A 12,077-nucleotide genomic window follows, 5' to 3' on the forward strand; every position below is an offset into this window, starting at 1 on the left:
TGCTTTTATTGCGCTTGGTGAGAGGTATTACTTGAACGGAAAACGATATTGACACCCCAAAAATTGATACAGACACTTTAAAATTGGTGTAATTCCAAAAGAATTAGGGGGATGGTGCTATGCAGTGGTGCAGAGCACCATGCTATGCACCTCCGACCTATTGGATCGTACATCCGACGACTCATATCTTATTTTAGCAATAAACGACTCTCGATCGTTGGTTGCAAGATGAGATCCGAGCCGTCGGATGCCTTCAGATGCATGATTCGACTGCTTGGAGGTGCATACGGTGATTGCACAGCACCAACCCGAAGTTCATTCCAAAGTTACTTTCTTTTATTTTTTGAGAGTGCCTCCACCAATTTTTAAAGTGTCAATATCATTTTTTTTGGACGTCTTAATTTCTTTTTCTTCCTTTCATTTTACCAAGCAGGCGGGCCCAGCTTATGCTTATGGGCTTTTGAAACCAATTTCATCCTTCAGGGGAGCGCACCTCAAAAGTTTCGAATTTAAAATTTTACGAGGGAGCAAATCTATCCAAAATTTGAATAATATGATTACCTGTGCAAAGAGTGGGTTTTCGGCGGTGCTTTGATAGGATTTACATGTAATACGGTAAATGGTTAGTGTGTGCGCTCGAGGGATAATGTATAATTTTAAAAATGAGATTTTGTAATATTTTAAAAGGAGAGAATATTGTGATAACTGATAAAATGAGCTGTGAGAGGCTGAGATCCTATACATTCATTTTATTTGGTTAAACGAAAGTACTCATAGTGGGGCTAAAACACAAGGGTTTGTCTGCAGTGGGGCTAAAACACAAGGGTTTGTCTGCAGTGCATGTTTAGACTGCAGAGATGTGGTTGGAGTGTTCGTAATCGTCGGATGATGTTCTTAACAGTCGAGAGGGAAAAGTCAAACTTTTCCTCCATGGAAAAGTTTTTTAAAATGTGGACCGTTAAATGTAAAGATGAACGATTGTGATACAATTACATGGGCTCTATGCAGTCCAACTGCAGAGAAGCCAGGTCCGGGCTAAATGTGCAAACTTTATAGTATAATTTGTAATGGCAAAGAGTAAAATGAGATGATGTTCAAACTAAAATTGGTGGGAATGAAGACTGCATGTAGGCGCGTGTCACCTGGGGGAGATTTGTGCACGTGAATGTGGTGTGAGGTGGAAATACATGCTCCTTTCCTTGTTTTCCTTGCTGAGAAGGTAGAAGAAGCCAATTTACTCTTTTCTACCTAGACCCAGTACAGGCCTTGTTCCAATAGGGGGACTTTTAGGACTTTTTTTCATTTTTGTCCTTATTAGAATTATCTTCGCGTTTTTTAGTTTTGCATATCAATTTTTTACTCTTTTGAGAAGAATCGAAAAGGTAATGCGTAAAACTAACGAACGCCGAAAAAAAAAATTGAATAAAAACAACCAAAAAGGTAGAAAAAGTAGAAAAAATGTTAATGGAATGGAGTCTGAGTTTTTTTTTTTGATCAAACGAAAATAACCCAATAGTGAGTTTGCGCCGTCTAGATCTCTTTCTCTCTGCCAAAGGGCTTGTAGTCCAATGGTATTTCCTAGTCCTTTCTTGGGAGAGGTCAGGGTTCGAGCCCTTAACAGAGCGTTTGTGGTTCAGAGCTATGGATAGCATTTGGACTCCCTGTGGCTGTGGCTGTGGACTAACTTAGCTCGTTCCACTAAAGCCCTTTAAAAAATAAGTACTTATTTGTAATTTTCAAGTTTAAAAATAATAGGTTTATTGAAATAAAAAAATATGCAATATTGATCTTATTTGATAGATTTCATCAAGATTTATCAAACCCTGCAAAAAAAATTAAAAAATTATTTTTGCAAGTCCATTACTTTTAAACTTGAAAATATATTTTTATTTTTTAAAAATACTTATTTGGGAATTCGAAACGGATAACTACTCCTAACCCGTTGATGTATACCATACGATATGGGAAAAAAAGAAGAAGAAGGTCTCTTTCTCCTTTTTTAGTTTGTACTTGCCTTTCGATGAATTCAAAATTTATTGAAAATGTGGTGCATGCATGACACACTACTCTTTCGAATTCCAGAACCCAACCAGTTGCGTACCCTACTACTCTCTCGTTCAATTACAAAAAAATTACATCGGGCAAAGAAATGGTGTATGAAAGGTGTGGTTAATGGCAGAGGAGAGAGAAATTGCTTGTGATGCGTTGTGACAGTCTATACTATACTATTAACTTTGTTTTCGATTGATGTATGGGATAAACAACAAATTTTGTGCAAATTCGATATTTTGTAGCAGAATTACACAAATTTTTTTTTTTACATCCATCGAACGAAAACGAAGCTAGTGGATAGAAAAGGAACCTGGGGTGCATGTTGTCCCTCTGGAACAATATACGTGCAGCGCCGGCCCACCTCCAAGGCCCAAGAAGCTTGGACCTTGGGCATCCAAAAAATCTCAAATTTTAGGAGGACTACAATATTTTTATTACTTGAGTTTGAGTAGAACTCTTTTTTAAGTCCAATAGAAAAAAATGTCCAATTAGGGGTAATGAGTTTTTTTTTTGCTAAGCAAATGTTCAATTGGAGGTAATGAGTTAGCCCAATAGAATGAAATATTTTTACTACTTGGGTTTGTGCTCATATGCAATGAAAGTAGAACTTTATATTGGATTGAATTTCTTGTATTGTGATGGTTTATGTAAAAATTGTTAAGTATTAACTCTTTAAGAACACATTTTTTTTATTAGGCCTTGGACACTGAAAGCCCTTGGGCTAGCCCTGTATACGTGTTGGGCTAATCCGGACTGTTTATACTCGGCAATGAATGGTTTCGTTTTTGAAAATAAATCAAGGGTTTCGTTTGTGAATTATACATAGTTCAAATTTTTGACCCTACTTATCGAAAATTCTGGATCCGCCAGTGCCGCCTAGTGATAATGCAAAAGGATAGGACTTATAGTCAAAAGATTTTCTAATGCGTCCCAAAGCTGTCTGCTAATTATGCCTTAAAGGGCGGGAAATCAGCAATCTATGACCATTAGAATGACACGTGTTATGGATTAGATCTCAATACATCTCAGCTGTACACTTGTCTTTGATCTAGAACACCCGTCAAGGTCGTTGCTTTACGGTAGGCGAGAGGTATTGGACGTCTAGGAGTAATAATTTCTTCTTCTTCCCAAGTAGGCGGGCCAGCTCACGGGCAGGGGCGTAAACGAACTAAGCCGAGTCGAGCTCTAGCTTGTTTATAAACAAGCAGAAAATTTGAGCTCAAACTCGACTCGAGTTTTAACAAGTCGAGTTAAGTCATTCCCTTAACGAGTTAAACTTTTGTCAAACAAGCCGAGTTTCACTAGTAAACGAGTCGAGCCGAGCTGAACTCACGAATTACTCGGTTCATTTATAGCCCTACAGTTCTAGGATCCAATTTCATCGTCCACTTATCATAATACAACTTTGTACGGATTGATGCAAAAGAAATTAATAGAAGTTTCGAACTTAAAATCTTAAGAGGAAGTTAATCCCGCAAAAATCTTCTTTCAATGTTGTTTATTCACTTTTGATCGTACTAATAGAATTGTCCTCCAAGTAACCATATAGTAAAAGTTGGATAAAGTTATATTCCAAACACTCATGTGAACAAAACATTTTCACATGAAATTCACGTGGATAAAGACCAAAAGCGAAGTGTAGATTGTAAAAAAAAGAGTGTAAAAATTACTTCCCGACATAAAAGAGGAAACATGGGTGAGAATAAAGGATCTCACGCCCATCTCCTTGTAAGGGAATCAGGTTTACAAGGGTATGGTCCAACCGACATCACCAGAATGTTGATTACAATTGCCTGTGACTTCTCCACCTTCAAATCTTTTTCCTGAAGAGAAATGAAGGAATTGACAAACCAACTAGTAGTAAAACCACAATGCACCTGCCAAAAGGGGCAGTGTTCATTTACTAGCCCACGCGTATCCGAACTGCGCGTTGAACTTTCCATCAAACTTAGAAAAAGCATGTTCAGGAATGGATGGAGTTTTCAGATTTCCACAATAAGGCTTTCCAATTCCCCTGCGTCCGATCAGAGCAGGTATTTACCGAGGAAAAGAAAAATGACTGACAAAAATCCGCGGGAGTCCTAAATTACTGACATGATCACGCCTCGTGACCCCTTCAACTTCTTTCATGAGCAATAGCAACAACTATCATGATATCCAGTGTTCCGATAACTCTGATTCCTAATAACAAGGCAAATACAGAACAAGCAATATGAAAATTCAAGCCTCTCTCTATCCTGCTGCCACAGTGGACATCGTCAACATCTGGAACAAATGCATCTAAAGACCTTCAAAGCATCTGATGTGGTCTTCAAATGTCTCCCCATGTCGGATCTTGGCCACTGATCCACCTTCTTCGACCTAAAATGACAAGTCGCAATTTAATACTTTATTGAGACATCACAAATTATGAGCCTTTGAGGTATGTCATGGCATAGCATGCATGTTCATCAGCTGGAAAGAACCAAGTTCATGAGGGAAACACGGTCAAACTTTTGATTCAATTACGTGTGTTACATCCTCGAATAATGAAGTCATCCACCTACCTGAGAGTTAGGCTGGTCCTTTTAGGGTTTCCCTTGGGTTACATCCACTGGGTGTGAATGCATATACACCCATCCAATGTCTTGTTTATAAAAATGGAGACAAAGTGGATGGGTTTGTGATCGCCCAAACTATGGATTATTTCAGTTCAATGTTGAAACTCTAAAAGGAACACAACACAAAAACAAAGTTTCCAAGTAGAAAGCAAGGGTTTCTGCTTCATCATCTGAGTTCTAATGAAAAAACTGTAGCCAAATTTGAAACAAAAAAGACAGTCGGTGAACAAGAGAATCGGAACAACATACCCAGTATTCCGGTGGGCGCATCTTGAGATTGTAAGTTGAGGCCATGCTCATGCAATAAGCACCGGCATCATGAACTACCAGGCCAGCTCCCTGAATGATCGATTTCTTCTCAGTAAACAAAAAATAAAATTATATCTCAAACAATTTCCACGTTAACCGATTCCCACATTACCCTATTTGGAGTTGGAAGCTCCCTGTCCTTTCCCAAGAAATCCGCTGACTCACAGACCGGGCCCACCACATCAAAAGTAGAAATCTCAGCATCAGGCGGTGAAGGAGAAACCAGCTCTATATGCTGCACTCAAGTAAGTGTAACAAGCAATTAGCGAAGAAGCAAGAGACATTGTTATAGAGATTGCGGTGTAGCAAAGGATTAATAAAAAGGTAACATGACAAATCAAAATCAATGAAGCCCCACCACGAGCCCTTTGTCTTTCTCTTTCTTCTGTAGGAAAGATAACTAGTGAACTCAAACGTGGAACATTAAGGTAAAAAATCTCTGGGGCTCACTGATTGCTGCATATCAGTAAACCTCAGAAATTCAGTTTCCTAAATTTTACTTTAGAGTTGTACACCTAAAGGTTAACATCTAACAGAGATATCAGGCATACAAAATGTCATCTCAAATAAAAACAAACAGCATTTCAATACAGAAAGCCTTCATCATCGATGTCAACAAAAACAACACTGAAAGTGCAACAAAAAGGGTCTCGAAGCAAATGGAAATACAATGGCAGACAAACTGACATGTTTGATTACTTTTCAGTTCTTTCGCTAAAAACAGAAGAAAAATCTTCAGATACCTTTCTATTTGTTATTATAACTGGCTTTTACAAAGGCCTTTATGTGACCATTTCAGATCCAGTGTTATCAATTCTTCAGGTATTATTCCTCTTTCAACAAAAGTCTCATTGATGACCTACCATGGTCAGTGGACACACCCTTCCCCTCTTCTTTAAAACCTACTTTTGAGCCTAATCCCACTGATGTAGACTAAGAATTATGGACAGTTTCTTTTAATTTATCTGATGCAGCTGCATGGGATGCTATTATATCCCATGGTTATATCGTACATTGGCATAAGCTTGTTTGGTTTCCTAAATGCATACCTCTACACAGCTTTAATTTGTCTATGGCCATTCAAAAAGAAATTAGTACTAAAGATAAGCTCCGTCACTGGGGAGTTAACCATCCTCATCAACTATTTGTTCTCTTTGCCAGAAGGAGGCAGAGTTTGGCAGACGCCGGCCAGAGACTATATCATATTTTCTCCAAGTGCTCCCATTCCAAGAACATATGGAAGCAAGTCTGCCATTTGAGTGGTGTTTCTAAACAACACCACAGTTGGGATGCTGCAATAGCATGGCTCATTGGCAAATTCAATAGTAAATCTAATAGTAGCATTGTCAGGAAGCTTGCTTGGCTGGTATGGTTTATTATACAAGGCAAGAGAGGAACAGCAAAGCTTTTCAAGGCATTCGAAGGCTTTTTTCCACTGTTTTAGACAAGATTTGTTTTGATGTTCATGTTAGAAGTTCTCAATTTAGGTCTGTCAAGGAAATGCCCCTTAACTCCATGATTTATAGCCTTTTGAAAATTCCCCATAGGGTTTTTTTCTAGCCTAGCTGAATTCTGTTGTTGGAAGGTATGCCTTCACTGTCCTCTGTAAGACTGTTTTCTTTTAATCAATCTCTCATGTACCAAAAAAAAAAAAAAAAACCCTTTAGACACGATTATTATGAGAGAGAGATGCAAGAGATGACCATCTTGCATTAAAACGAGCATCTGTGAAAATTGCAGCAGATTATAACTTACTTGATAAGCACCATAAAGACTCGGACGGATAAGCTCTGACATGCTGCCATCGATGACAATGAAATTTTTTGTCCCATTAGTTTTGACCCCAGTTACACGATTAACCAGGCAACAAGTATTTGCAATTAGTGATCTCCCAGGTTCAATGATGAGATTAAGATTTCGCGACAAGACCAGCTCCCGTACCTAAAACCACCACCCACGAAGAAAATTTGATAAAGAATTCAGATAGTCCAAAACAGTGGGCAGAATTGAAGACAAGGACAGAGAATTCTTTCTCATTATTAGTCTGGAGTCTCTGGACTCCGGAACTGAAGAGGCCCTAAGTGCCTAGTGAAAGAAATAGTACTTACCGTGTCAATTAGATCTCTGGGAGTTGGAAGGACAGCATCAGTGTGATAATAGTCAATCCCCAGCCCACCTCCAATGTTTAAGTAGTCAATTTCAAAGCCTTGGTCCCGAATTTGATCAATGTAGTTCACCATAAGGACAGCAGCGTCCCTAAAAATGTCAACCTGAAAATCATAACGAGATTCAGACTTCCAGGACACAGCGAAGCATTTTATGCATCATGAGACGATCATAAAAGGCAGATAAACATCAGAAGACTAGGGATCAATGTTAACACAAATATTAATGACAACGAGGAAAAAGAAAATAGCAAGAAAGATATATAAACAGCAAAGTAGAAATTGACTGAGGACAGCTATGACCCAAGGAAATGAAGAAAAATGTGAATACAAGAAGAGCAACCAGCAAATGTAACCGAAAAGAAAATAGTAGTGGCGGACATGAAGGGTAAACCAAGTACTAGAATGATATCAATGAACAAACACTGTAGCTGTTGATTAATTCCATTTTCCAACATCGGATTATGTACACAAATCCGGATTCCCAAGCATCAGCGATTCAGCATTACAAGGCACATCCATAAATCGACAATAAATACAAATAGATTCACAAGCATTATACATTCTTCAGCAGCATACCTAAAACATTACTCAAGCATTGTCTTGATATTTGTTGACTCAAATATGCAATAGATCTGGGTGATATCGAGTATGGTAACACCAATATAGTAAAAATATAAAAATGTGGGGTAGGGGTTATGGCCTCAGGGAAAAGGAGATACAAAAATGATAAGATATTGTAAGGTCAAAGTCAGTAGGAATGGGCAAACCCAATAAGTTCCCTTGTTTCAGCCATAAAAATGTAATGGGAAATTTCTTTGCTATCATTGCAAATGGAGACATAACACATTCAAGTACCATCAGCATAATCAGACAGATAGCTTATATGAATAACCCAACAGAAAAGCACAAAGTAATTTTTATTGACATTAGGGCATTATTCGTGTACAATGCTGTTTTACGTTTTTTTTTTAAAGTTTTGCCTCCAACGATCCACCCATTTGATTAAGGACCAAAAGATTAAAATTCCCTTAGCACATAGTACATAAAGGATTGGAAAATTGGGAGGGTGTTGCCTTCTGTGCCTAAAAACTTACCACACTCTCACCCACTAAGAGTAAAGGGGCAACATCGATGGCGTAACGAAACAAGCTAATATTGTAAGTAAATGATATGGAGAAAATGCGGCCAGCAACTAAATAAAACTATGTGCGTATCATGTGCATAACTGGGAGCCACAAATAAATGACAAAAACTATACGACAGGGAAAAACTATCGAATCTTAACTTCTAAGGCAAGTAGAACATCCAACACGTATATCAAAAAGCAGGAGGAAGCACGATGTTGATAAAGTACCTTGGTGATGGTCGAACCAAGATGGCAATGGGCCCCCACAAGCTTCAGCTCATTAGGATGTGCCTTCACAGCATCTAGAAACCATTGAAGCTTCTCATTTCTAATGCCAAATTTGGAGTTCTTATTACCAGTGGCAACATAAGCATGGACCTAAAGAATGAACACAACAGTTTTTGAGAGCCAAATTGACAATCGTACATCATTGCTATTGTATCTGGAAAAGAACGTAACATTAAGCAAAAGAAGCTGCCAAAATCTCCGGTAGGCATTTAAAAAATACTCTTTATCATTGGTGATTGCTTGATCCCTATGCTTCTGTAGCTGAATATACACAAACCAAAGCCTTGATGCATATCCTGGAGTCTCTTTGAGTTGACTAAATTCCTTCAAGGTCTTGGTGAAGTTGATTACATCTACAGTTGGCTCTTACCAAACCGTATACAGAAAAAAAAAGTGCCATAATTATTGCCTCCCAAAATGCCCTCACCTTCAGCATTCACTGCTATTCAGTTTTAAGTTGTTAATCCATGAAGAGATGATACTTGGTCATGTATGTTAACTCATGCATGTCATGAACTAACTATCCGGGAACCAGCTAAGTTTCCCTACATTGCTAACTTAAATTATAGCACTACCAAGTCGAGAACTTCAAATCACATCTAGGTATCCACATTACCTGAGGATCCACATCAGGATTAATCCGAAGCAATACATTAACCTTCTTCCCAGCAATCCTTGCAGCAGATACAATATTGTCCAAATCAAATTCACTATCAATATTGACGAAAACACCTTCCTGAGCAGCTAGTACCAGATCCTCTAACAGCTTTCCATTGCCATTAAAGATACACCTGTTATTAAGGAGTAAGTCAAATAAGCTACACTAACAGGAGTTTTAACAGTCACAGCCACAATCAACCTTAACCCAAAAATGAAATTGCATGCAAGAAATCAAAAACTTCATGTTTACAAGTGTAGATTATGAAGTTAACAAAGTTTTCTAAACTAACATGAAAAATAAACTACTACCTTCTTTGTTTCATGGAGAAATCAAATCATGAAAATCGTGCAAAAGTATCTACATCCTTTCATCTTTTCTAGTAAAAACGTCTCAGTTTGACACTCTATGGATCATTGAATGCTGAAATCAAGCATACCTCCACAAGACCATTTCCAAACTTCACCAAAAACGTTGGCTTTAAGGATCTACACGACTACACAGTACATTTACATTTACCACAATACCATCATTGACTACCAAAAAAGGACCTGATGAAAGTCTAACTTAACATTGTCCAACAAATATCAAACACATTATGACTTATATTTGAAAATAAACTACCAATCAACAGCCATTTGGCAAAAAGCTCGGATCTTTTTCTTCTATTATGACGGTTCCAACAAGGAGAAGGCAGTTCAAGCTCCAGAGGTTGAGTCTTAAGCCATTGCAAGTGTTCATAAAACAACTATACTGAAGTCCCAGACATGAACTACCAAACAAAAAGTGCTTCCCAGTCAATTGGGTGGGCTACACAAATCTCTCTCTCTCCCTCTCTCTCTCTCTCTCTTCTTTTTTTCACCATTCTACCATTTCAAAGGGCTACATGCTCAATAAATCTAGTGCCGAAAATATAGCCAACAGAGGTAATTTCAGTTTTAGCATTTTATGTTCTCTATAACTCATAAAAACACAATTTTTAACTCCCAATACAAGACATTTAAGAAAAATAATAATAATTCAAGTGAATTACGAAATAGAAACATGCATTGTCTTGTACCTTTTGGGATCGAACCCAGCCTTTAGCGCCAATCTAAGCTCATTGCCACTCACCAAAACTGCCCCACATCCCAACATCCTTAAATGCTCCAAAATCTTGAGATTATTGTTGGCTTTAATTGCATACCCAATAATCGAATTCAAACCCCCCAAAGCCTCCCTATAAGCCTCAAAGTTTCTATTGATTTGGGGCTTACTGTAAAGATAAAATGGCCTCCTCTCCACTATATCCATGACATCCTGCACCCTAACACCCTCACAGTACAAATACCCATCATCTGATTTGGTGAAACAGTGCTTAAAGTTCTGGGTTTTTGGCTCAGAGGCTGTTGTTTCTGCAGGGTTTCGGGACAGGACTGCCCTTAGGTTCAGTGCCCTTGAGGTATGTTTGAAGGGGAGATTGGGGTTGGCTGTTGTTTCTGCAGGGTTTCGGGACAGGACTGCCCTTAAGTTCAGTGCCCTTGAGGTATGTTTGAAGGGGAGATTGGGGTTTAGGACATAGGGGTTTGGGGTTGGCTTTGATGGGTAATTTAGGAATTTGGGAAAAGAAGGGGATTGAGAGACAATGTCGGAGGCCGCCATTGATGGAGCAGATAGGAGCTTGATTTTCCGACACAGTAGATCAAAGGGGTTTTAGGTTTTGAAGTCTTTGGTGGGTCTTGGAGCAAAAGAAGACTAGACTTGCTTCGGGTTTTTTGGACTCTCAAAGGTACGTGTAAAGTGGGCTCAAAAAGTTCTGGTTTCAGTTTCGGTCTTCTCGGTTCGGTTTTTTTCCCCTAAAACCGAAACGAACTGAAATATAGATTTTGACTAAAAATCAAAATCGAACCGAACCAATATAAAAAACCGACAGTTCTGTTTTCCGGTTAAAAACCATCAACCCTAAAAATTTCCATCACGTAAATGATCGTACGATTCAATAGAAATCAGCTTTTGTGCAATCTCATTTGGGAGTCTTGGGATTGCACGGAGCAGTTTGCGTATGCCTAAATCCCTCCTTAATTGTTCGAGAGGAAAGTTTAGTCACATCGTATTTTAACACCACTTTTTATATACTCTATATAAATAAATACAAGTGTGGTAGGCTCAACACAAACACGTTTTGACACAGCATTTCCCACAGATTGTGTGAGCCTGTGTGCGGCAAAACTAGAGTAAATTCACAGTGGAATGAGGCTGTGAAGGAGTGATACTCTGTTTGAGGACGAGAGAATCAGAGAGTTCGAGTTGAGTTTTGAGCTCCGGTGTTGGACGCTCCTCTTCCGGTGAGAGTTTTGTATAGTTATTTTTGGTTTGTAAAATAGTGGAAATTTTCTCTCGGAATTTCTCGTGTTTGATTCGTGTGTGTAACAGTGTAAGTGTGGTGGTCCTTGGTGCGGAGCCCTACCACATATTTGTATATAAATAAAGTATATAAAATGCCGTGTCAATAGAATAGCATTGCTGTTGAGAGCTGTTAATAACATAGGACTTATCAAATAAGACAAAAAAGTGTTTTTTAACAGAGAATACATTATAGAGTCCGGTTGATTAGTGAATTTGCTTTCCTGATGAATTTGCTTTCTTGATGAATTGACAAAGTTCAATCATTGAGTCAAGTTATAAGAAAGTTATTTTTTTTTGTGAATTATTTATTAAAAAAAGAAGAAGTTATTTATGGTGAATATCTTAGTCCCGGCAGTGGACGTCGGAAAAAAAAAAGGGAGAATACACGGTGGAAAATAGAATTTGGCGGGAAAATGTATTAATGAGACGTTGGAAAGTGGTTAGAAATTAGGAGGGAATCGGTTGAGGTTGCTTGCTTTCTCAAGGGGCTT

General features: G+C 38.4%; 1 protein-coding gene across 1 annotated transcript; it reads right to left on the bottom strand.

Moving 5' to 3' along the window:
• Positions 1-4,012: 4,012 nt before the first annotated feature.
• LOC131307955 (diaminopimelate decarboxylase 2, chloroplastic-like) lies at positions 4,013-10,982 on the bottom strand. Its single transcript, XM_058334725.1, has 8 exons — positions 10,262-10,982; positions 9,160-9,334; positions 8,484-8,633; positions 7,070-7,231; positions 6,717-6,902; positions 5,074-5,196; positions 4,902-4,991; positions 4,013-4,413 (listed from the first exon to the last, which is right to left on the bottom strand). Exons 1-8 carry the CDS (start codon positions 10,840-10,842, stop codon positions 4,333-4,335), a joined length of 1,548 nt encoding a protein of 515 aa, XP_058190708.1. The 5' UTR covers positions 10,843-10,982; the 3' UTR covers positions 4,013-4,332.
• Between the last annotated feature and the right edge of the window lie 1,095 nt (positions 10,983-12,077).

The sequence above is a fragment of the Rhododendron vialii genome, chromosome 11a (genome assembly GCF_030253575.1).
Source record: "Rhododendron vialii isolate Sample 1 chromosome 11a, ASM3025357v1".
Lineage (NCBI taxonomy): Eukaryota > Viridiplantae > Streptophyta > Magnoliopsida > Ericales > Ericaceae > Rhododendron > Rhododendron vialii.